This window comes from Polypterus senegalus, chromosome 13, assembly GCF_016835505.1.
Source record: "Polypterus senegalus isolate Bchr_013 chromosome 13, ASM1683550v1, whole genome shotgun sequence".
Classification (NCBI taxonomy): Eukaryota; Metazoa; Chordata; class Cladistia; order Polypteriformes; family Polypteridae; genus Polypterus; species Polypterus senegalus.
Genome location: NC_053166.1, coordinates 22,945,116 through 22,970,454, shown reverse-complemented (window position 1 = coordinate 22,970,454; position 25,339 = coordinate 22,945,116). Strand labels below are relative to the sequence as shown.

Sequence of the window (25,339 nt, the reverse complement as noted above, 5' to 3'; positions counted from 1 at the left end):
GATTACTCAGTTGTCATTTTTATTCCACAGTTAATATAATTACAATGTAACAATTTATCACTGATCCAAAAACAAATGCACTTCCATAGTTACATTGTATCTGTACTTTCAAAATGTAATAAAAACATTAGGGCATGTAACTACAACTATGTAACAGATGTTCCATAGTCTGGGCAATTGTAATGGAGAATTGCAGTTACAACTGCATAGGTTTTCAATGATATTTCAAGATCTTTTTTAAATGGTGAAAACATCTTTGCAAAATGGTTAATGTTTTTTCCCAAAATCTAGAGGGGCACCTCCTTGACATGTTTTACTTAAACAAACATTTGTCACATTCTTGTAGTTGTGTTACACTATTTATTGTTGATTTTTTTGGGCTTTTATTATTCCCATCCCTAAAATAATACTGCCAAACATCATTTCATCATTCAATCAAGGTACACAGGGCCACAGAGCCATTCTGAGCATCACCGGGCACAAGGCAGGAAACAGCCCAGGATGGGGAGCCATCCCATTGCAAGGCCAACTGACAAATATACCAGCAGTCATGCTCTCACACATATGGCCATGTAACCCAACCTACATATCCCTGGGATGTGGCAGTATAAAACCCATGAAGAAGACATAGGGAGACATGGGTAGAACGTATACATTTTACACACGTATCTCCAGACAGAATTCCATCTCAGGGTAATGGATCTGTAAGGCAAAAGCAATGACCATTTTGCAAATGTGTTTTCACCATTTAAAACAGATCTTGAAATAGCATCGAAAACCTATGCAGTTATCACTGCAATTCTACATTAAAATTGCCCAGACCATGGAACATCTGTTACATGGTAGATACTGCAGTGAAATTTTGCAAAAACATTACAATTGTTTTTCTTCACATAGAGATAAATCCATGTAATAAATTACAGAGTAGTGTGTAAAGAGTAAATTAAGGAGCTCGAAAACTCCGCTTGATATTTCCAAGGGTAGGATTGACAAGCTGTGTTGGGCCTGTTTTGTTAAAACTAATGCTCTCATTTTATAAGCAGAATTGATCCTCTACACTTATTCTGTCTTTTTCGCCCCATTGACTAAGGTGATAATCTTTGAGTGTTTCAGGTTCGTAATACAGTGATGTGGGTTATGGCAAAGCTATTCCTTGAACTCCAGAAATACAAATAAATGGTCTTCTTTAAACTGTAGAAATTAAACATTAATTTTAGTTGGACTTCACTTAGGATATATTTTATATATATATGTCAGAAAATGTTGGAGTACTTTGTCTAGTGAACATACAGTTTAGTTAATGTGCCCTGATAAAACATACTTTCATCCATGACATACTGTCATCAACCTTTATGTCGATGAGTTAAAGTTAACCAACTGAAACGACTGGTCCTTTCGTGTTGGGCTTATAAAAACTGATACTTTTTATTAGTCTTATCATTAATAGCAAATACATCAGCTGTCTTAAAGGATGTGTGTGTGTGTGTGTGTGTGCGTGTGTGTGTGTTGTGTGTTCCTATTTTTGGCCTGTATGGAGTCTATACAGTATAAACATATAGGATTAATTTGTCATGCGTGACATTATTCTGGAAAGTCACATAAAGTTTAGACACCCTTTACCTAACTTAAATGAATGTCTGACTTTCAAATTACTTTCAACATCACATTTATACATTTGTAGTTTGCAACTGATTGTTGACCTATCCAGAACTGCTTTGTGCTGCCGGAAAAAGTTCTGGACACTGGCCACATTGATTTATATTAAGTGGGTATGAGAATGTAATTTACAGCACCTGGGTACCTGCAGTAATCATCACAATAATAACTATTAATTTAGCATAGTTAACATTTAGTTGTATTTTATGCTGTTTTATGTGTAGTTAGTTTAATTGAACAAAATCGATATTCTCTTAAAACCTACCTGAACTGGTGTTTCGGCTACTTCATTAATTGATGTCTGCTCTGGTTTCTTTCCTAAACTTGAGACAGTGAATCCAGATCCATTGGGCACTGGGTGCTGCACGAACATCTTTCCTTTTCTCGATTCTGCTCAAAGCACGCTGTGCCAGTAAACATCCCTTGAAATCAACATACAGTTCAGTGGCAGGTCGGAGATCATTGAAAATCTTTGGCTGTAGCAGCGGATCCCGTGCGACGCCATTTTCTTGTTTTCTGTTGGATTATGAGGACATATAATTGCTACACAAATCACTATGGTTAAAAGAAACAAGAATGAAACAGATGCGAGGCCAATCATCAAATACATGTTAAAAGGTATTAAATATTCTGTCTCTAGGTCATCATTTAATGTCACACGTCCTTCAGCTTCTGGGTCAGATCTTGATACGAGGATTGTAACTGTCGATGACAGTGGAGGACTGCCATTGTCTCGAGCTTGAATCAAAAGTCTTTGTTTGGAAGCATCCCTGAAGACAAAATGTCTTCTGGTTCGAAGTTCTCCGGTGTATTGATTGAGAGTGAATAAGGTCTGGTCAGTAACTTGAAGCAGATGGTAAGTTATTCGTGAATTTTGCACAGAGTCGCCATCCATCTCTATCACTTTAATTACTAAATATCCTTCTTCTGGGGAATTCGGAATTGTGTCACTAACTATTGAACCACGTGAGCGCCAGGGAGAAATAATAACTGTGGTGTTATAATTTTCATCAAGAATTCTTACTGTGATAGATGCGCTGCTGTTCAGCTGAGGACTGCCAGAATCTCTGGCCAGAACACTAAAGTTTAAAATATCTCTTTTTCAAAGTCAAAAGACTGTAGTGCATAAATATTTCCACTGTCTTGATCAATGGGAAATAATTTCGTTAAGGTATTATTGAAGTTATTCAGTTCTTATATTGAATACTTTACAACTCCGTTTTGGTCTTTGTCAGGATCATTAGCAGTAATGGAGCAAATGCGAGTACCGGGTAAATTGTTCTCTGAAACAGGGATTTCGTAGGAAGCGTGTGAAAAAGATGGTGCGTTATCATTTACATCCAACAGTGTTAAATTAACGCTTTCATTATTTGAGAGAGAAGGTATTCCTTTGTCCTTGACGATGATAGTAATGTTAAAACCTGGGATTAATTCTCGATCTAACAGCTCTGCAGTTACCAACGCGTAATAATTTTCTACAGTTTGCTGAAGAGTAAAATGAGTATTATCTGAAATACCACAGTTAACCATGCCATTGTCTCCAGAGACCAAATCAGTAACACTGAAAAGGGCGATTACTGTGCCAATTGGTACATCCTCTAATACTGAGCTCTTTAATGAAGTGACGGTGATTTCAGATCGATTGTCATTGCAGTCGTTGATTTTTACAACCACTTTGCATTGCCCGGTCATTGGTTTGTATCCGATATCGTTTGCTTGAACAAACAATTCATACTGATGAGACAGTTCGAAATCCAAAAGGTCAATAACCTTGATCTCTCCCGTTCTTTGATCAACACTGAATCTTTTCCGTGCCTCCTCTGAAGTGTGAAGAGTAAATGAATGCACTAACTTGGCATTGGAGCCTTCATCGGCGTCTGTTGCCTTGAGTTTAATACATGTAGTTCCTAATGATTCATTTTCTGGTACATTCACCTGATAAATGTGTATATCAAACTTGGGTGATTTGTCATTTGCATCAAGTATAGTAACAGTGATATTGATCGTACCAGAAAGTGCAGGGGTTCCACAGTCCACTGCTGTTAGAATTAAATTGTGCACCGTCAACGTTTCTCTATCTAAAGGTTGATTAATTAATAAATCGGCGTACATTGTACCATCTTTCCAGGTCTGTACATATATTTTGAAATATTTACTTTCGCTTAGTTTGTAATTGCATACTGAATTATTGCCGACATCCGGATCTTCGGCTTTAACCAGTAAAAATCTTTCTGACTGTAATTCTGATTCTGAAATGTTCATCCGAGACACGGGAAATGGAAAATATGGAGCATTGTCATTCACATCTGTGATTTGTACTTCAATACTGAAAACTTGAAGAGGATTTTCAAGTATGCCTCCAGATGAATTAAACAATCCTCTTTAAACATGCATATCTTTTCTCTGTCAAGTCCATTGTTCTTGTTTAACCCCAGATGCTGTTTCCCAGGATTCAGCGCAATTTGAAGGCCTCGTTTAGAAAGATTGTAGTTGTTAACCCCAATATCGGCAGCGATGTTTCCAACCACTGCTCCTGTCTCCGTTTCTTCGGGAACGGAATAACGTATTTTTAAGCCTGACACATCCCAAACAATATAAGACAATATTGCAAGCAGATTCACTAACCTCATCGTATCTGTATAAAAACACCAATACGTCTTTGAATCTTGCAGATTTCTGTTGACTTGTAAAGTGACTTATTTTTAATTAAAAACAGACTTCACAATGGCCTCCTACTTGCTTAAATGCGCAAGATTATCACCAGTTTTATTGTTGAACAGCGACACTATGTGGCAGAAACATACATTTTTTCCCAGACACCAGTTTATAAAATACAACGACTGCTCACATAATGTAGAGATTATATATACAGGTACATTTCTATTAAAATATTGGATTTTTCTTGACAAAATAAAATAAATATTTTTGGAATCTTTTATGAGCTAACAAATAAACGTAATAATCAATTTCAGTCTTATTTCTGTGTCTCAAATATTCAAATATAGTGTAGTATGTTTTAAAAAGTTCTTTTACAAACGTTTGTTTATAATTTGCTCACTTAAAAATAGCTTTTTCATGTTACTAGCTCTGCATTAATTTGTAGTTGATGCATAGAAATGCACTGTACAATATGACCATTTTATAATGTTTTTTTTCTTCTACTTCATTTTATGAATCATACGAGATACTTTAAACGAGAAAGAATCATTAAGCTCGCTGGGCCTCACATTTAAGAATGAATTATTTCATACAAAACGTTTGTATTCGTTGAAAATAAGTGTTCAAAAGTTATTTATTTAATTAGAAAATGCTTTGCATAGTTTTTATTCAATCTATATGTGGACAGACACAGGATTCCTTTTACATATTACAGCTTTAAACAAGAGAGGCAGTAAAGTAAAGTATTCCCCTCACCTTATACCTCCTCAGTCCTAGGCTCAAAATTCAGTTTGATCCTTGTCAGTGTATGAGTTTTATAAGTTTCCTCTAACCGTTCAAAAATGTTTGACTGCCAACTAAAATTTTTCATCATGAAAGCAAATGTGTATGTTTACATTAGATAGAACTTTATTTATTGCCAGGGAGAAATTCAGCTTTTTACAAAAGCTCATTTGATTGATTGAATGATACACACACACACTATAGTCAAAACACACACCAGAATGACAAAATAGGAAGAAAATTAAAAGGAAAGATATGTGTACATACTTGTGAAATGGAATGATATTCCACCAAAAATTAATTTCTGTCCTGCACAGGATACTGCTGGGAGAAGCTTCTGCAATCTTGTACTGGAGTAAAGCAGGCTAGGGTTTTATTTTTTATTATTGGTATTATTATCGCTGTTTTTTTCCCTTGGCTAGGGTTTTAATGAAATGTTTATGCTTGCTATTTGTTAATATTGTTGGTCATTTTGTTTCTATGTATCACTTCATCATTTTTATGTTCCTGGTGTTTTGTGGATGTACCCCCAAGAGGCAGTGCCACCTGCCTATCACCACCAAGAGGCAGCCCTCAGCCCTATTAAGGCTGGGAAACCCAACTATCAGTCCATTCTGAATGCACTTGCGGTGTGGTGTGATGAGTTTATCTAGAGATTATCTGTTTTGTGCTTTTTGTGAATTTCTAGAATTTTATTTTTACCTGTGTGCTCAGTATTTCGACTACTGTTTGGATTTGTGATTAAGATATTGGATTGCCTGTGACTTTTCAGGTATTTTCTGTTGTGCATTTTGTGTTCTTTGGAGCTTCTTAGTTTAACAGAGCCATTTTTGATCAATAAATCATTTTATGTATTCTTGTTTGCTCTTTTTGTGACTAGCAGGGTATTTGATATAATTTCCTTTTCAAGTGGTATATTTTTTGTATTGTTGGGACTTTAATGCTTGAGCCCTCTCCACATCACAACTATGATATATTCTTATATTATGTACTGACATTAATAGCAGTCTATTTTCATTACATTTTGGTAAATCGATGCAGGAATACTTTACTCAACAAATATATTACATATATACTATATGAAAAACATTTACTTTACATGTATGATGGAAATTAATGGAAACATCTTGGAGAGAAATAAAACTCTGTGCAGTAAACAGTGTACATAGGTCATTGAAATGGAAGGTACTTTGTTTGGTTTCCAAAGTTAAAATCATTTCTACTTATTTTATTTATTTATTTATTTATTTATTTAAAAGTCATCCTGACTAAGAAAAAAGCAAGTTAATTGTGGTACAAGCTGTAACTTTAGCTGCTTCTGTTTCATTGTAAAGTGAGGCCTGCTATGAGTTACAGGGCTTTCTGTTTTATATTTGTATTTTCAAAAAAATAAATATTTAAAGGCAGAAAATATCATTTAAGGCAGAAACCACAAATGTAACAGAAACAAATCAAATCAAACGAAGGACTGGCATGTGCCCAAGACTTTTTTCTGTCATGTACCCACAACAGAGTAGACTCTATTCCCTATAACCCTGATTTGGATTAATTGTGTTTAAGAAATTTATTATAGTAATTATAATTTATTATTAAACCTGCTTAATCTAGTCTAGTCCAGTGGCATCATTTTGGGTCTGTGGGGCCCCTGATCTCCTATATAGGCTAGCCATGGTTTCTCCCATTTACTGTTTTAAAAATGTCTGCTGACAGAATGAAAACTCCAAGGGGGGTCATTATTAAGAAGCTGCAGCTAAGACCCCTGTAAGTACATTGGCTAGCAATGCACTTGGTATAGGTAATAATGATAAAAAGAAGAAGAAACTAATGATTGAGAAGGCAGGCACAAAGACCATCAGGCTCCAGACTATACATAGAGTAAGTAACTGCATATTAAGTGATAGAATGATGGCTGTGAATTCATGGAATTCATGTCTGCATGCAACAGTGCCATTATTGGCTTGAGTGACTACATCAGGTTTGACAGAAATAAATTAACCAGGCGTGTGAAGATCAGTGAGGATGACAGAGCAACATATTCCCCCATAGCATAGGCAATTGAAATCAACTACTTGCAAGCACAGCCTGGTAACCCATCTGCAATGAAGCTGGACAAAAGTTCAAGTGTGGTATGGCTGAATAGCCAAAGGCTCAAAGGACAGACAGAAAGCCTATTATTGCTGCTCAGGACCAGGCACTCACACCAGGTACCACCAGCTAAATATCTTGAAGCAATAGTTGGACCGCAAGTACAAAATATGCAGCATGGCTGCGGAGATAATCAGCCTATCATTTCTAGGCTGGCAATCTGCAGCATACTAGCTGGACAAAATGCCTGAGAAAGTGGTACCAGCATGTACCATAGGCTGTCGTCAGCAATGGAGACACTACCATCATATGGGACATGGCAATGCAAACCAATCGTACCATTTCAACTAGCTGTCCTGATATGGGGTCTATCACAAGAAGGAGAAACATTGCCTGCTAACTGATATAGCTGACTGAGATTAAAACAATATTATGCTCAAAGAAGGTGTACATCAGAGCAAATTAGATAGTAGAGATCAGTAGGACGAGGCACAACTGTACTAGAGTTTTGTCTGTGGTGGTTGGAGATCTTGGTACCATCAAGAAAAATTTCAATACAAATCTACAGGAGCTACCAGGACTCTACACAGCCCAAGAAGTGCAGAAGACTACACTGATGGGACCCACTCAAATTTTCTGTGGACTGGGTTTGGACACATTTCAGCAGCCACCAGAAGAAATTTTAATAATAATAATAATAATAATAATATCATTATTATTAATAATAATAATAATAAGAAGAAGAAGAAGAAGAAGAAGAATAACTGTCAGCTGGGGCGGCACAGTGGTGCAGTGGTAGTGCTGCTGCCTTGCAGTTAGGAGACCTGGGTTCGCTTCCCAGGTCCTCCCTGTGTGGAGTTTGCATGTTCTCCCTGTGTCTGTGTGGGTTTCCTCCGGGCACTCCAGTTTCCTCCCACAGTCCAATGACAGGCAGATTGGTGATTCTAGATTGGCCCTAGTGTGTGTCCTGCGGTGGGTTGACACCCTGCCTGGGATTGGCTCCAGCAGACCCCTGTGTTTGGATTCAGCGGGTTGGAAAATGGATGGATAACTGTCAGATGTCAGTGTGGGCTGGTAGATTCATTATATTCTGTTATTGTCCTATTGTTCTTGCATCCAATGTACATGCCCCCATTAGGACAGATTATCTCAATACCCAAGGTGAACAACCACAGCTATGCAGAAAACATCTTTATTTATCTGTATCACCAGATGACCTTGACACTCTGGACTCAATGATCCAAAGTCTGTCTTGTATTTTGGAAAGGATGAGTAGTAATTTCCAAAAGTTAAATAAGGAAAAAAATGAAATCTTAGTTAAATGGATATAGTGAACATTTTAGAAATAAACTTAATCCCTTGCCATTAAAAGTCAAGGCAGATGTAAAGAATTTAGGTATTTTCTTGGACTCTGACCTAAACTTTAAATCACATATTGACTATATTACTAGGACTGCATTTTCTCATTTAAAGAATTTTGCCAAAGTTATATCCTGAAACATTAATTCACACTTTTGGTTTTAGTCAACTAGATTACTGTAAGGCATTTTAACTGGTCTACCTAAGAAAAGGCATCAATCGGTTGCAGTCAGTTCAGAATACAGAACAAGAATCTTAACCAGAAAAAGAAAATCTGAGCACATCTCACCAGTTTTAGCATCATCACATTGGTTACTCGTGTCTTTTAGAATTGATTTTAAATACTACTAATGATGTATAAAGCTTTAAATAATCTTCCTCCTTCCTATATCTTGGAGTGCCTGTCCCCCTACATTCCAATTTGTAATCTTAGGTCTTCTAAAAGCGACCTGGTTGTAATTCCAAGAGCCGAGTTTAAAAGAACTGATGAGGTGTCCTTTTGCTTTTATGCAACAATAATCTGGAGTGCTTTACCAATTAAGATATGCCAGGCTAATATGTGGAACATTTTAAGAAATTCCTAAAAACACACTTTTTGAATTGTGCTTTTATGATTTAGTTCTACTCTAAATAACCTATGTATATATGCATAGAATTATTATCTTCAGTGAATCTGCAATCATTTTCAATCTTTACTTCTCTGCACCACCATCACTGGATCAAGGTCCTGTGCAGCAACCTGTGATGTCTGAATGAATGCAGATACCCCAATTTATCAACACCCATTAAGTTAAATACATCAAGACACAAAAAAGTACTGCATAAGACAGTGGTTCTCAAACTGTGGGCGGGCCCCCCTAGGGGGTTGCGAAGTAACAAAAAGGGGGGTGCAAAGATGTGAAAAAAGAAAACAAGAATCAAAAATATGAAAAAAACATCTGTTGAAACCAAAACAAATGAACTTAAACTACATTCTAAAACTAGAACAATAAATACAGAGTTAGATAAACGTCGATAAAAGTTAAGTAGGTATAATAAAATATGCATCTACATTTCAAAAAAATTTTAGGGGGGGTGCGCGATTAAAACTGTTATGAAAACTCGGGTCGCAAATGAGAAACGCTGGCTTAAGAACATTAATATGAGGTATAATGTCCAATATTGGCCGGGCAGTCTTTGTCCTGGAACCCCTGCAAACTGTAATTTTCATATTTGTATATCTTACCTATGTGTGCATTATGTATTTATCTTTGGTATACTATATATTCTATTATTTTCTTATCTAATTTATGTATTTATTTTGTATAAAACTACTTATTTGACTTTGACTACTTCTTTGTTACAAAGCATCTGGGACTATTAAAAAGTGAACTGAAATTTTAAAAGTTGCATTCATGTCACAGAAGATTAACGGCTAGAGGATGAAAATACACAGTCAAAAAGAAAACCATTTAAAGTAAATGTATTATAGGAAACAATTTAATATAGGACTAGATGAGCATACTGTCAGAGGAAAGATTATATAGCTGTTCCTATGCAACAATCTGTTATTGATCAAAGTATTAACTTACTAAACACGTTTATATATATAAAATCACCAAAGCAATTGTTTGCAATGGTTAAGACATTAAACTCTAACAGAAATATTGGTTCATTTATCACTCACTGTGATTTACTTTATTTGCTATGCATATTTTGCAGAAATAAATTAACAATTTTAAATGAAACATAAAATTTCTTTAAATTTGCATCTAAGATCTACAAAGTTCCAAACTACTTGGTTAAGCACATACAAATTCTTCTTCGTTATATGGTTTCTTCACAGAACACGGATCTCAACAAATCTCCTTAAACCTCTGGAAATCTCCAGTGTATTAAGCTTGAGGTTTAGATGTCAACGTACTCCTAAATGATCCTCATTTTCAGACAGAAAGTTAACTTCCCAAAATACATGCCTGCGATTTTATTTAATGTTATGAGCACATTTTACACAAAACTAAGAGAAAAAAAAAAGTTTTACTTTCAATCAAGTCTACCCTGTTGTCCACACTTAATAGGAACAATTAAAATGCATCTTTTATTTTAAAAATATATAAATCCCCCTTACCTGTACCGGTGTTGGTATGCTGTCATTTGTTTCACTGTTTTCAATGTTCTTCGGCAAACCTGCCACAACAAATCCAGAATCTATATGGGTGCCGAATGTCTCGGAAGCATTTTGCCTTTTCTTGACTAAAATCAAGTTGTTTCAATAAACGTCGCTCGAAATAAAGTTGAGTTTGCCGGCAGGTCAGAGATCTTTGAATCCCTTTGTCTGTAGCTTCGAATTGCAACAGAAGAATATGTACGTTTCTCGCGGGGACTCTGACATTTTGAAATTATGCAAAGCACTAAAGCAATAAGAAACAGAAAAGATACCAAACCCAGGCTGATAAGTAAATATGTATCAATCGATGAAAAATAGTCCGGATCAAAAGCTTCATCAGATACAGTATTTCATGAAATTCCTTGGATTCTGGAGCAGTTTCTGATAAAATAATTGTAACTGAGTATGACAAAGAAGGATCTCCTTTATCTTCGCTTTGGATGACTAATCTCTATTTAGAAGAATCCCTCTATGATAAACGACTTTTGGTGCGCAGTCCTCCGTTGTACTAGTCCAGGTTAAAAGGCGTGTGGTCAGATACTTGAAGTAAGTGACATGTAATTCGAGAGTTCTGTATTGAATCTGCATCAGCTGCTATTACATTTGTAACAAACTGACCTTCAACAAAATTGGAAGACATTTCACTAGCTATTTACGGACCCGCGAGGACACCAGGAGAAACAATAATGGAGTTATTATCGTTCTGATTGAGAACTTAACGGATACCGTGCTGCTCAGTGGATGACTTACGGAGTCTGCAGCTTTCACCTCGAAAGTAAAGAACATCTCTTTTTCATAATCAAAAAAAAAAAAACAATGCATGTATTTCCATTATCTGGGTTAATTGAAAATATTGTATTTAAACTTGAATTAAAAGCAATAAGTTTGTGAATTGAATATTTTTGTATCGGAATCTGGGTCATTGGCGGTAATAATATGTAATATAGCGCCCGGTAGGTTGTTTCCCAAAACAAGAACGGTATCAAATATATTTAAAAAAAGAAGGTGGGATGTCATTTATATCAAGAATATTTAACGTACTGTTAGAAAGGTGTCCCTTTATCCTTAACAATGATGGTGATATTCTGTAGCGGAATATTCTCCCTATCCGTTGTCTCCGAGGTCACCAGAGCGTAATACTTGTCCATCAGTTGTTTGCTAAAGTTTGAAGTCAGAATTTTCTAAAATATAGCAGTCATCCTGAGCATTGTCTCCGGAATCTAAATCCGTACCACTGAAAAGTGCTGTGGGCACGCTCTCCGGCACTGAACGTTTCACTGACGTGATGGTGATGTCTGGATTATTATCATTGCAGTCAAAGATGCGTATTATTTCATTACAGCAGCCGACCATTTGATTATACCCGGTGTCTTTTGCTTGCACGTAAAATTGATAATAATTACTTTCTTCAAAATCCAATACTATTTTTTGTCCTTTTTGAATTTGCCTTGTTCCTTTCCAGGTTTGTGAGGAGGTAGAATAAAATATGTTATTTCTGCATTAGCACCCTCGTCTGCGTCAGTTGTGTTTAGTTTAGTAACCGGCATTCCAATAACTGCATTTTACGAAACATTCAATTCGTAGGATTGTTTATTGAACATTGGAGCATTGCCATTTGCGTCGAGGACAACGACATCAGGATCCTCGGCCTTCACAACAAAATGTCTTTCTCCTTGCAAGGCGGATTCGGAAATGTTTAAAAACGCTAAAACACTAAACGGAAATAGGGGTGCGTTGTCATTTATGTCTGTCACTTGCACTTCAACGCTAAACATCTGAAGCGTATTCGCAATGACCGCCTCCAACGAAAACCAGAAAGCATCTTTAAATGTGCAAATGCCTTCTCTGTCATTTTTTTTCTTGAATAAATGAATTGCCGTTTGTATTGTTTACGTCGAGGTAATGTTTTCCAGGACCCTTGGCAATCTGTAACCCATGCCTCTAAAGACTGTCAGTATTAAGGGCGACGTTCGAACTATATTTCCAATTACAGCTCCTTTATCCAATTCCTCTGGAATAGAAAAGCTAACCTTCATACAAGTCACGTAGCACATTTCAGACATTATTTTAAAAACACTCACCGTCCGCTCCACAGTCAAATTCATGGTGTAATACGATGTCGTAATTTTTGGTTACAAAATGCAGTTCATTCGACTTTTCTGTTTTGTTTCGAATCGCTAACGTGAACAAGATTGCACAAAACTGAATTTTCTTTCAGCAATTATTTGTCAGCAGCGACGCTGTAAGGACGAAAGTAGCATTGCGTGCTCAGTCTGCAAACCTGTTTAATTTGTTTTCAGGCAGAAGTACGCAAAGACGTTAAGCGACAACTGTTCAAACAGGTGATCGTAGTCATTATTAAATTGTCTTGATTAAACTGAACTTAAATCGTGTGGTGTGTTGCTTCGCTAATGTGAAACAACTGTAAATATAATAATTGCAAATATACATTATCAGTAAATAAAAAGTAGCTGTTTCAGGTCCCATTACAACTAGGTGACCCTTACAGTACCATTGTATATGCCACTGCTCTAACAATTTGAAGTAAACGCCATGCACGTCATTTTTGACAAAAAAAAAAACACAAGCTGTTGAAAAATTTTATGAAAACGTATTATTTACCCTAACTTTATTAAATTTGAATTATGTAAGAAACAAAATAATACAGGCAAGTAGAGCAGCGAAGAAAGAAAAATTATCTTCATTATGCCGTTTACCAAATGAAACAACTTAGAATCATTGAACGATTTTGCTTAGCCATTGAAACAAACAATACAAAAACTGAAAGTTACCAAACTCAAACTGACAACTCTTATGAAGTTGAGCAAGTCACTTCACCTAAATTACTGCTTAGATTACGGAAAGGCAAATAATCTTAAATAACCTAAGATAAAGATGTATATAATCTATGTCCATTTTCAGAACATACCAATTGGTAGATGAGGCCAATAGAATCTCTTTTTCTTTATGTTCTCCTTCTACAAAGTCTCTGTCATTCCACATTGATGGATATTCTATTTTATTAATACTAAATATTATTCCAAGATATTTGACTTTTTAAGGCTGTTAATCATCAGTTCAATCCATCATCATATTAAATAATTACACTTTGGATCGTATTGTGTAATAAAGTACAATTTTCCCAAGGTTTCTTTCTTTCTTTCCTTCTACCTTTTTAAGTCTATCAAGACTCCATGAAACCAATATTCGGTAATAACAGGGTTTTTTTTTGTTTAAGTGTGTCATTATGCCTTAAATCTTTAAATATCAACATCAAATCACGTTATGCTCAGCATTAACACATACTGTAGGTCAGTATAAATAAACCATTATTGATTAGTGTGTTGATTCATTAATTTTATTTTTAGAAATAATGTTATGTTATCATTTGATGAAAATCCACTTTTGTTGAAAACTATTTGCCCATTAATATAATTATCATCTTATAGCATTAGAACTTTTTTTCTGTTCAAGATTTCAAATTACATCGTTTTTGATATGTTTCACTTCGGCATTTCAAAGGCTTTTATCTCAGTTGTTCTGCAGTTAGTGCCACTATATCAATTAATATTATATTATTAATAAAAATTGAATAAAATAGTTTCTGGAAGATTTATAATATTGCTACTATAGTTTTAGTAATTATATAATAATTATTCACAATTTTACATTAGATTAGATTCGATTATACATTTACAGAGCTACCTTTTTTTCTGTAGATATTACAAGGGACAGGTGCAAACATTCCTATGCATTTAAAAATAAATTTAACTAATTTCATTTACATTTAGATTGTCATAAGAGATGTTGGGAACATGCGCTGATAGCATGTTGCTGTACCCACCACACGACAAATCACCTGGATTGTGACCCGAGTGCAGCAGGTGACATCTCAGCACCACACTGAAAAAGTGTGAGTTTTTTTGCGGTGGCTGGAGTGCCAATTCCAATGATTATAATTTACTACTCATCAGCATGCCTTTATTTTTTGTAGATGTTCCCACAATTAATGTCTGCTTAAACAAAATTGTGTTAATGTCATCTTTTGCATTTAAAAAGTACACTTCGATTAATCCTTAATAAAATTTAACTGAGATGTTATACTAACCAGATGAGTGAGATGAAGTAAATGATTTCTTTGATTTTATCATTATTGATACTAACACTACTAAATTTGTCCAAGCCTCAAAACAACATTTAAATCTAATTTCAAGAGAAATTATTTGTGTTGTGTGAAAGACTCAGAAATTATCAATACAATACTTATTTGTTAATATTCAGAAATGCTATCAGTTTTTTACAATTCTGCCCTAATCAGTTTTGGAAAACGTATGGAGAGTTTAGCATAGATAAGTTTCTATTTGAATATATCGAATATCTTTAAAATACATTATTTTGTTTTGATTGTTGTTGCATGTTTTTACAGCTCACAACACTCCTGCTACTTTGCTGCATTTCCCACGTCTATGCCCAGCGTTCTTCGTTACTTTAAATAGATCCGCCTTTTAAATTGACATTTTTGTTTGTTTATTTGTTTTTGATCTTCGCTAGTTTCTCAAAAAAATGGTCTTGTGAGGCTTCAAGAAAGAGATGACAGAGTTTAAAGACAAAAAGTACTTCTGCACCTCTCACACCCATCATTTTTATTGAATGAGCCCGCTATACAGTACATCTGTTTGAAGTCACAGTTTTTTCAGCACCATGGACAGAGACATAGCTTCTTCTCTGTTATATTCGACTATGTTTACGAAAAGACATTTCCTTGTAATCTGAATAGGTACAACACCAGTTTGAAAATATGAAAGCCAGATCAGAAATCTACACAATGCAAGATCCAACATAGCACTATATAGCATGTAAGTCGGAGAACATCCAAACTCCACGCAAAAGTAACTACAAGAAGAAATGGAAACAATGGGTTTAGGAACAACCTCCTGTGCCACCTTGACAACCCAGATGTATGCTAAATTTAAGTTATCATATCTTTAACTCAGTAAATATTCTGTATGTAATATTTAGAATTTTTTTTTCCCTGTATGGGGTCACACAGATCTGGGGCCTCATGCATAATGGCGTGCAAAGAATTCACACTATAACATGGCGTACAGACAAAAGTGGAAATATGCGTATGCACAAAAAATCCAGATGCAAAAATCTGCGAACACCAACTTCCACGTTCTTCCGCTATATAAATCCCGGTCAGCGTGAAAAGTAACTCACGTGCACGCACCTGCTGTCACACCCCATCTCCTCCCAGAATTACGTCTCTTTGAATATGCAAATCAATATAAATAGCCATTAAGCTCAGCGTTCTATGAAAAGGCAATGGCAAAAGCACAGGAGAAATAGAAGAATTTCAGCGAAAACCAAGTGGAGGCAAGGAATAACATACTTTTTATTTGTTTAAACAGTGCTATAAACAACAAAAGGAAGTTGATCGTGTGACACAGAGTGTCGGAGAAACTCTAAAGCTCAAGTTCACAAACTCGCACAGTGCCCAAAATAAAAAAGAAACTGTCAGATATCAAAGTCGCTGTGAAAAGGCGAGTCGTAGCCCACCGTCTGAGTGTCATATGAAAGCTTATTAGGGTACACAGAAAAAAAAAATAAGCACACAGTGGGGAAAAAGCACAAAATGTCAACTTTAATCTCAAAATTTCCACTTAGTTTATTTTGTCATTAAAGTGGAACATCATAAACTTCATCTTAAAATTATTTAATTTACTAGTTTCTCAAATCCCATCATAACTAAAGTAGCACGTTAAATGCTTTGTTTTGTATTTGATCTTCTATGTGCTCTATGTGTGTGAATCACTACATGCTTCTTAAATGGGCTTTGTCTTCCTCCGACAAGACATAGAATCCATTACATTCGTAATATTGCAGTGCTCTGAATAATTAAAACACTGAGATGTATACTTGATAGTATTTTCATGATAATAGGAGTTAAAGCATGTTATTAAACATGGGAACACGGTTGCGCAGTGATTGTTCATGCCTCACGCAAGATGCTTGCTGCACCATGCACGACCTTCGATGAAATAATTTATTGCAGCAGTACAGTCTCTTTCAAACGTACTAACGTTCAATTCTTGTCCTTCCTTTTCTTTCTCCAGGTAACCAATCGCCACACAATCAGCTTTGTAATAGACGTTAAGCCATCTGTAAGCTTAGAATGCCGATTCTTCAAGACTTATAAGGAACATTAAAATATCTTCATAGTACATGTTTAATTATTCCATCCTTCCAGTGTCTCGCCAGCCCCAGCAAGAAAACAGCGCAAGGCAGGAACAATCTGTGAAAAGAGCGCCAGTTCCTCACTAGTGCTGCAGCACCGTGTCCTCACATGTTTAATTATCAACAATATAGATTATTTAAATTAAGTTAAAGTTTTATCCGTATAATAAAATAAACATATTTTGCTGCATTTCATTTTAAAAATGATACCATCATCATATGTAAATATGCGCTTTATGAAGTGGCTCAGGCTGTGCAACATTATAAATGTATCGCAAGTTTACAGTGAGGTAATTGTACTATTGTATTGTATAAGTACAAAGCGTTCTACAAGGAGCACTTGATGGACTGATTAAGTGCATTTATAGTTCTTGTGATGAAACTGTTTCTGAACCGCGAGGTCCACACAGGAAAGGCTGTGAAGTGTTTGCTGTATGAGAGCAGTTCAATAGACAACAACAACAACAACAACATTTATTTATATAGCACATTTTCATATAAAAAGTAGCTCAAAGTGCTACTAGTAGACAGCATGGCTGAGTCTGCGTGTGCTAGATGCTGTATACCAATAATTCTCTTTCCGATCAGCTGCTGTAGAGCTGTGATTCCTCACTCAGATACATTGATATAAATACTCCGAGTGGTGCAGTGAGAGTAATATGGAAAAAGATGATCCGCTGTGGCAACCCCTAATGGGAGCAGCTGGAAGAAGAAGAAGAAGAAGGTGTAACAACGGTAAAGTAGCTATATTATTTAGAATTGTTCAACCATTCTGTGGACCATTATACTGTTACAGGTTAATTACAATCAGATGCATTAAACTAATAAACAATATGTGGTTAATTTCAGTGTATTTATAAAGCCACATCAGGGATGTGGATCTAAAAAAAGAAAGGGTAACCACACAGGAACAGTAGCACTGCTTTGACGCTGGGTGCCGCCAGTTTGCAAAACTGAGCAGAGAACTTGCGTACGCCAGGGTTGTAGCTACCATGAAAATGTGCGTTGCTTTATGGCAAGTTTAGGTTTTATACATCACGATTTGAATGTGGAAAGGTTCGTACACAACATTTTTGTGCATACACACCATTTATACATGAGGCCTCTGGAGCTTACCTCCTGTGCTACTAACACTGTAAGGAGCATGCATGATAGTGTCTCGCAAGGGAAATTATTAAAATACTTCATTTTTTTATAGAATTATATGGGGAAATAAACGTCCTTATTAATACTGATTTTCTGATTCACCCTCGCATTGACCCATATACAGGTTCAGCATAAAATTTAGGTAATCTTTTTCTCAAAACACAGAATAATGCTCTTCTATAATTGCTTAAAATTGATTTTTTTGTAATGTGCTATAGACTTGTATATATTTTGTTTCTTCATCAATTATCAATAACACAGCGACTAATAAAATCAAAATAAGAAAAGCAATCACATCTCTGATTTTGATTATGGTGTTTTCTATTCCGTTGCAATTTAGTTCTGAATCCCTCAGGCTGCACAGTACAATTTGGGTATAGCTCTCCCTATGTGTCAGCATAACTTGTTGCATTAGATTTAGGTTATTTGGAATTTAGGATATTTATTTAAGCTGAAGCACTACATAACAGATGCTATTAAAATTGGTGTGAGTCACGTACATCCAGCCGAAATGTCAGACCAGATAGTAATGTTGTGATCCAGCCTCGAAATACTCATTTTATAAGCGATAACTTTAATTAACATATAAAGTAAACAGCTACCACATATTTCAGAATTCATATATATTTTAAGAGGCTTGAGTTGACGAAGACCAATACAGATTTTACACATCTTCAGGTTGTCGTTTGTCGAGAAACTATTCTGCAACCCGCTTACCTGGCTGTTACATGTCTTAGCTCATGGCTGTAATCGTATAAAACAGACAATTGATATTGTTATAACGATTATTTTATCTTCCGAAAATTCTTCTTATCTGGATTATATGAAGTCGGAGTCAACATACTCAATAAAAAAAAAATCACAGGCTGTCTGTCAAGCCAAACTGAAAGTCGGTATTAAAACCCAAACGATTCAAGTGTCATCCGTTAACGAATCCGTTTTCAAGAACCTACCGCAATATCTGTCCACTGTAGCTATCTCCCTCAAATTGCACGTCGATTTGATTAATGATTTGTCTCTTCTTTAAAATACGCCATGTTTGGCGAAAAAACAGTTTTGCCTTTCCCCGTGTATGTATAATAAGGGAAATACTGCCGCCAACAGTCTCTTCAGCCGTGTGTTGTACAGAGTTTTTCTCGTTTAGGAGGGCAGCGTTACCTAGTGGCGAAGGCACTGGAATTAAAACCAGGCCACGTGCTTTGGGTTTACCTCTGACTCAGCAATGTAATGACGAACAAGACACTTAAGCTTGTAAGTAAAATTAAATGCATACGTGATTGCAACACTATTTTCCTTAGCAAAGAAATACATTCGATCTATCTTTCAAAAGATATTTATTGACTGCATGGCTTTCCAGTTGTAGTTGTAAATAGCGGAGGCATCAGAATTTTTTCAGTTAGTTACCGCCATCACAGGTGTAGAGAGTAAGAGTGGATTAATATCCTGCTGTTCTCCGCTCGATATCTTCTTCAGTATGTCCCTGTGATCAGGCAGACAGGCTTGTCCCTAGCGCCACTGTATATGTCTCTATATATAGTGACTAAGTTTTCATTTTCTTAAATAAAGAGAGAAATTAACTAGTTGTTGACAACGATTTTGAAAAAAAATGAAAAAGTGAATTTTATAATTAGAGCTGCATGCTTTCATTTAAGAAATACAGAAGATGTTTGGACCTTAATGCCCTTACAGGAAGCAAAAAAAGATGATCCATGTTTTTGCCTTTAGCCGTTTAGATTACTGCAATGCACTCTTAACAGGTCTGCCAAAAGAGTTTTTTTTCAAATCGATTACGGTTCTGAATGCAACTAAAAGAATCCTGTAGCTCAGTGGTTCTCAAACTGTGGGGCGGCCCCCCCTAGGGGGGCGCGAAGTAACAAAAAGGGGGGCGCGAAGATGTGAAAAAAGAAAACAAGAATCAAAAATATGAAAAATACATCTATTGAAACCAAAACAAATTAACTTAAACTACATTCTGATACTAGAAAAATAAATATAGAGTTAGATAAATGTCGATAAAAGTTAAGTAGGTATAATAAAATATGCATCTATCATATATAATTATTTAAAAAAGAACAAATTGTCATTAGTGGGCTCCTTTCAAAAAATCGTTAGGGGGGCGATTAAAACTGTTATGAAAACTCGGGTCACAAATACTTAAAGGTTGAGAAACTCTGCTATAGCTAAAATGAAGAAATCTGACAACATTACACTGGTATTAACATCTTTACAACATCTGCCTGATGTGCCTTTCAGGATCAATTTTAAAATACCACCAATACTGTTAATTGCACTTTCATATATCTTGAAATGTTTCTCTCCTTATACTCCTGGTCTCAGCCTTAGATCTTCAAATTCTGTTTTGCTTGCAATTCTAAGAGTAAAACATAAAGAAGTGATGAGAACTGCATTTAGTTTAGATGCTTCAAAAATATGGAATAATCTACCAATAGAGATAAGGTAGGTCTGCATAGCGGAGTTGATTAAATCATTTCTTATCTCTTATTTTTTTAATCTGACTTAATATTAAATTTGTGACTAATTACATTGTTTGTATGTTGTTTGTCTTCTCTGTATCCGGTAGCACCACCTTCAAGGTGAAAATCCCAGAGGCTTGTGGAAGGAAGAACAACACTGAGGTCCTCTCCTTGATGAAGTCTGTACTGGCTGATTCTTATTTATTTGTTTATTTATTTATTTATTTAGGTATCTTAGATATACAATAGCAGGGCCATAATGTTTAAAAGAGAACAAAAAGATTAAATAAAAAAGCTATTAACAAAGTTCTACCAATGCAATAAAACGCTTCCTAAAAAATAAAGCAAACAATTTCCAAATCAAATAATGGGGGCCCAATGTGCAGGTCCTGCAAAAATACACAAGTCTTGAGAATGATCAGAGCAGTAGATTTGTGAGGAGAGAACAGTTCCCTGCCCGCAAGCCCCATTGATCAACTGTTATTCTGTTTGGCTATACTCTTCAGGCTGGGGAACCTGCTTGGTTCTTCCTTTATCCTGCCAGAGAAAACAGAAAGTCATCAAGAAATACTGTATAACCAGACATGCAGATCTTTACATATCAACATTACCATGTGGCCATTAGCTCATGATAATTACACTACATTGTCTGGAGAATAAAGTTTGTTACTTAGTCTTTACTTTACACCATGTCAAACTGGTTAGTTGGTTAGTACTTTTACTCCCATGGTGCCAGTTCCCAGTATTCCCAGCTTTCTCACAGTGACCACAGCAGTGCTTTTCAAAAGTTTATTGTATTTTACTTTCGATTCAGTATTTCCTGATTGACTTACTGTCTTGCTTTGGTAACTTGTAATGATAATTATTCTTTGTTTTAGTACTTCTTGAGTTTTGTATTTGGCTCATACCCTCTATAATTGTTTTTGACCAATTCATATTTAATCCATTTGCCACAACTTAGCAAAATCTTAACACGCTTCTTGTGTCTTATTCTTGCCTGACTTGATGTGTTAACTATGCTAGCTGACCATATGCCCATGTCCTCTAAATGTACTGTATGTCTCATTTACTTGAATAAATCCATAAACAGCCATACCAGTAGGCACTATCACTTCACTCTGGTATAAATCTTCCATGAAAAATATAAGTAATGGTTGCAGGCTTTTAAAGGACTGGGGAAAAAGTCTCACAAATGCTGCTTGAGGGGCTTGGGCCCCCTTAGGCTTAACACAAAAGAGGCACAGTAAGTCCCTGCTATATGATGCTAAGTTTAAATCTTAAAGTGTAAAACTGAATTAGAGTTCTGGAATAAAAACGTTTACAAAAACCCAATGATCTGCGATCAACAGATCCCATAATGACAAACCTTTGTATAGAAGGGTGACACAGTTTTCTTCTTTTCTATATGCTCTACTCAGAGACACCATATTCAAAACTGGCACAAAAAGCAAAAATAACAAAAATCAGCTCTAACCAATACACTTTTTTCCTCACTGAGATAGCCAGTATTCAATGAGTATCATAAGCATGGTTATGCTGAATTCTGCTTAAGTTCGGTTCATAATTGCTCTGTACTTCAGAAATATCTGTCTCAACTTAGACCATCCAAACTTACCCTGAATTAGAGACAATCTGCTCAAGATGTCTTTAAGCACCTACTTCTCTTAACTACATTAATGCATTCATCTATCTATCTATCTATCTATCTATCTATCTATCTATCTATCTATCTATCTATCTATCTATCTATCTATCTATCTATCTATCTATCTATCTATCTATCTATCTATCTATCTATCTGTCTATCCATCTTATAACATACAATTCTGTAAATCAGGAGAAATTCACAATTTCTTCATTGGCTGGCAGCCCTTCATCAACTATATTCTTAACAAAGAGTCCTGGAAAAAATCATTGATCACATATAATTGTGGTACACTTTATAATTAAATTATCAATCTTATCTTTCAATGTAAACTGACTATTTTGTTGAAAAAGCTTTCTTTCACCTTCAAAGAATGCAGTCGTGGAGCCCATATGAGAAACCAGATCATTTCTTCATTTGCACAGAATTAAGCACAATATGCCTCAGTCCATGGAGTAAGCAATCAATTAAACAATTCATCTGCTTTTACACTTTTTAATTACCATTACCTCATCTAATGCAACACTTCATCTAACTGTTAATATTCAGAACTTTATTACCTCCTCCAATCAACTAATGCCACCAGTAATTCCTTTCTAATGTCAATTCTTCTATTATCATGAACACTGCTTCATTAAGAGGTTTTGTTTTGCAAATTGTACGATTGATTGTAGCACTACTGCATAAGAGGGGTGTATGGGCTTTTCCATCAGTTTATCGACATTTTCTGGAGTGGTGTTCATTACTCATTTACTGGACCTTGGGAAATTATCTTAGCAGCTTCTCTAAGAAATGGCTGAGCTGTCAGCTTTAAGTTACATTTAGTAAACCCTCGTGTTAAATTCAATCATTTTCCTTGTGTTTAATAATTCATTCTGTTAAGGCTTCATATACATATACTTGTAATAAATTGTAAAATACAGTATTATATATTTAAAAAAATAACAACAATGTTTTTCAATTTTATTTTATATTTTTTCTTTTTTTATGTTAGCACTGTGGTAAGCACTGATGCCTCTCAGATCCAGCATCTTCTGTTTGAACTCTGCACTTGTACAAGCCATTTTGAGAATTTATGTTATATCATGGTATTTGATTTTTTTTTTTTCCATCTTTTCTTTGGTAAGAATAATGGGTCAGAATACAAACAATATAATAGTAAGGTATTCAGTATATGTAAATGTATCTAATTAGATAATTTTACAATATTTGTCTGGCCGTGGTTTCATTTTGATTCTTTATGCAGTATTGAAATCAAGCTCAGTTGGACAAACTATGAATAAAGTTAAAATTGATTGAGAATAACCCAGCTAAACAGGATTCAAATGCCACAAATGATCATTCTCTGTGAGGAGTTCATACAATCTCCCCTTCACCGTGTGAGCTTTTCTACAGGTACTCTGATTGTTCTCCCATATATCTAAAGATGTGCCTGTTCAGTTAATTAGTGTTTGAAATTGGCCATGATAGGATATCCTCTGTAGTGGAGCAGTCTACCATTCATGTTGGGTTCCTGCCGTCCTCTTGTGGAGGTTTAGACCCTTAACACAGACAGAGATGACACCAGATGACACATGTTTAATCTTTCTTTTGGTTTACAGCACCACACAATGTATAAATCAGCTAAATTGCTCACAGTCCCTTCTTTCCTTTATTCTCTCTCAATTCTTCTGCCGCCTCTACTCCTCTCGTCACCAGCTCTGTCCTCTTCCTCCCAAATCCAGCTTGCTTGCTGGGTTCTCAACAGGTCTTTATATAGTCCTTGACCCAGAAGTGCTTCCATTTTTCCTCCCATGTGACTTGCCAGCACTTCCAGGTCAGATGGAGGATTTGAGTTTCTTCAGCCTTGAAGTACTTTGGGGCTTTCATCCCCATGACTTGGGAGTACTTCCGGGCTATATGAAATGTCAAAATCCCCAGGTCTTCCTGCAGCATCTCTTGTCGGCACCCATGGTACCCAGCAGGGCTGTGAAGCCGAACTCCAGACCCCATGGTGCCCTGCGAGAATCCAGGGAACCGCTATGCTTCAGGGAAAATGCCATCTAGCGTCCTGGGAGAGGCAGTTGTCCTAAAGTAGCTGCCTTCCCCCATCCTTCCACTCTTTGGGCATCCCGGTTGGGTTGAGCTGCCGGCCGACCATCACACTCTGAAATGCTGCTGGGACAAGCTTCAACCATTTATGACCCCACATTTGATTTATCAAGTTTGAAAATATTATATAATTTGATACAATGTTCTCAATAAATGTAAAAAATAAAATGCTACAATATTATTTGAATATATCTAATACAAGATAGCTGTCCTTGTTTCCTTGAATTCATGAACCTTTAAGTACTCTTAATAGGCCCTGTCTTGCATGAAGTAACTTGGCTGTCTGTTGTCAAAAAGGAGAAAATAAGAGTCCTTGTGCCACCCTTTAGCAGGTAGGTGGTAGAGTGCACTCTGCCCTGAGTCTTTTTCTGAAAAGATGATCAGCCATCCTAGACAACGGTTGGGTCACTTTTTTTCTGGCAGATTTTCACCCAGGCTGCATGTCACTCTGTCTTGTTCTGCTTATTGCTATCCTGGGGCACCCAGTTCATGAACAGGGCTTAAAGTCCTTGCATTGGCATATGAAAGATTTTGTATATTGCCATTGGCTTCTGCTCTTTTCTATCTCTAAAGTTCTCAGCATTATCATTTTCTTTTTAAATCTTTGTTGCTTTTAGTTCTGAGATTTATTTTAGCTATTGTGGAAGTTGGCTTGGACACAGGCAGGCAGACATGCCAATGTCACCCAACACACGTTTATTATACTTTATATACACAGTTCAAGTGCTCACAAACCCTGCAAGTACCCAAAGTCCTGGCCTTTTCCCAATGCCTCACTCTCTTCAGGCTGCCTCCTTGCCTCCTCCATCAAGCTTTGTTCGACTCCACTCCTGACTCTCGCCATCGTATGAAGGGAGGCGGCCCCTTTTATACACACCTGGATGTGCTCCAGGTGGTTCCCAGCAATCTCCCACCGACACACCCCCGTGTGGCGGAAGTGCAGGCTGTGTACCCAGAAGCACTCCGGGTGTCCCCAGTCTTCTTCCCCCCGGCCCCCTGGTGGTGACCACGGGCCCCTACAGGGTTGAGCTTCTAAGTTCTGTACCCGTGGCCCCCAAA

At 36.2% G+C, this 25,339-nt stretch overlaps 1 protein-coding gene across 2 annotated transcripts in view; it reads right to left on the bottom strand.

Moving 5' to 3' along the window:
* Positions 1–11,449, bottom strand: part of LOC120542158 (protocadherin gamma-C3-like) — a 37,180-nt gene extending 25,731 nt beyond the window's left edge. The window contains exon 1 of one of the 2 annotated variants that reach the window (XR_005636163.1): positions 10,649–11,449. Coding sequence is in view for 1 of the 2 variants with exons in the window: in XM_039774395.1 (XP_039630329.1) it covers positions 2,851–3,918 (1,068 nt within the window). In the remaining variant the exon portion in view is untranslated. Of the gene's footprint in view, positions 1–1,921; positions 4,358–10,648 lie in introns of those variants that run through there. The other variant, XM_039774395.1, reaches the window with a different exon arrangement.
* Between the last annotated feature and the right edge of the window lie 13,890 nt (positions 11,450–25,339).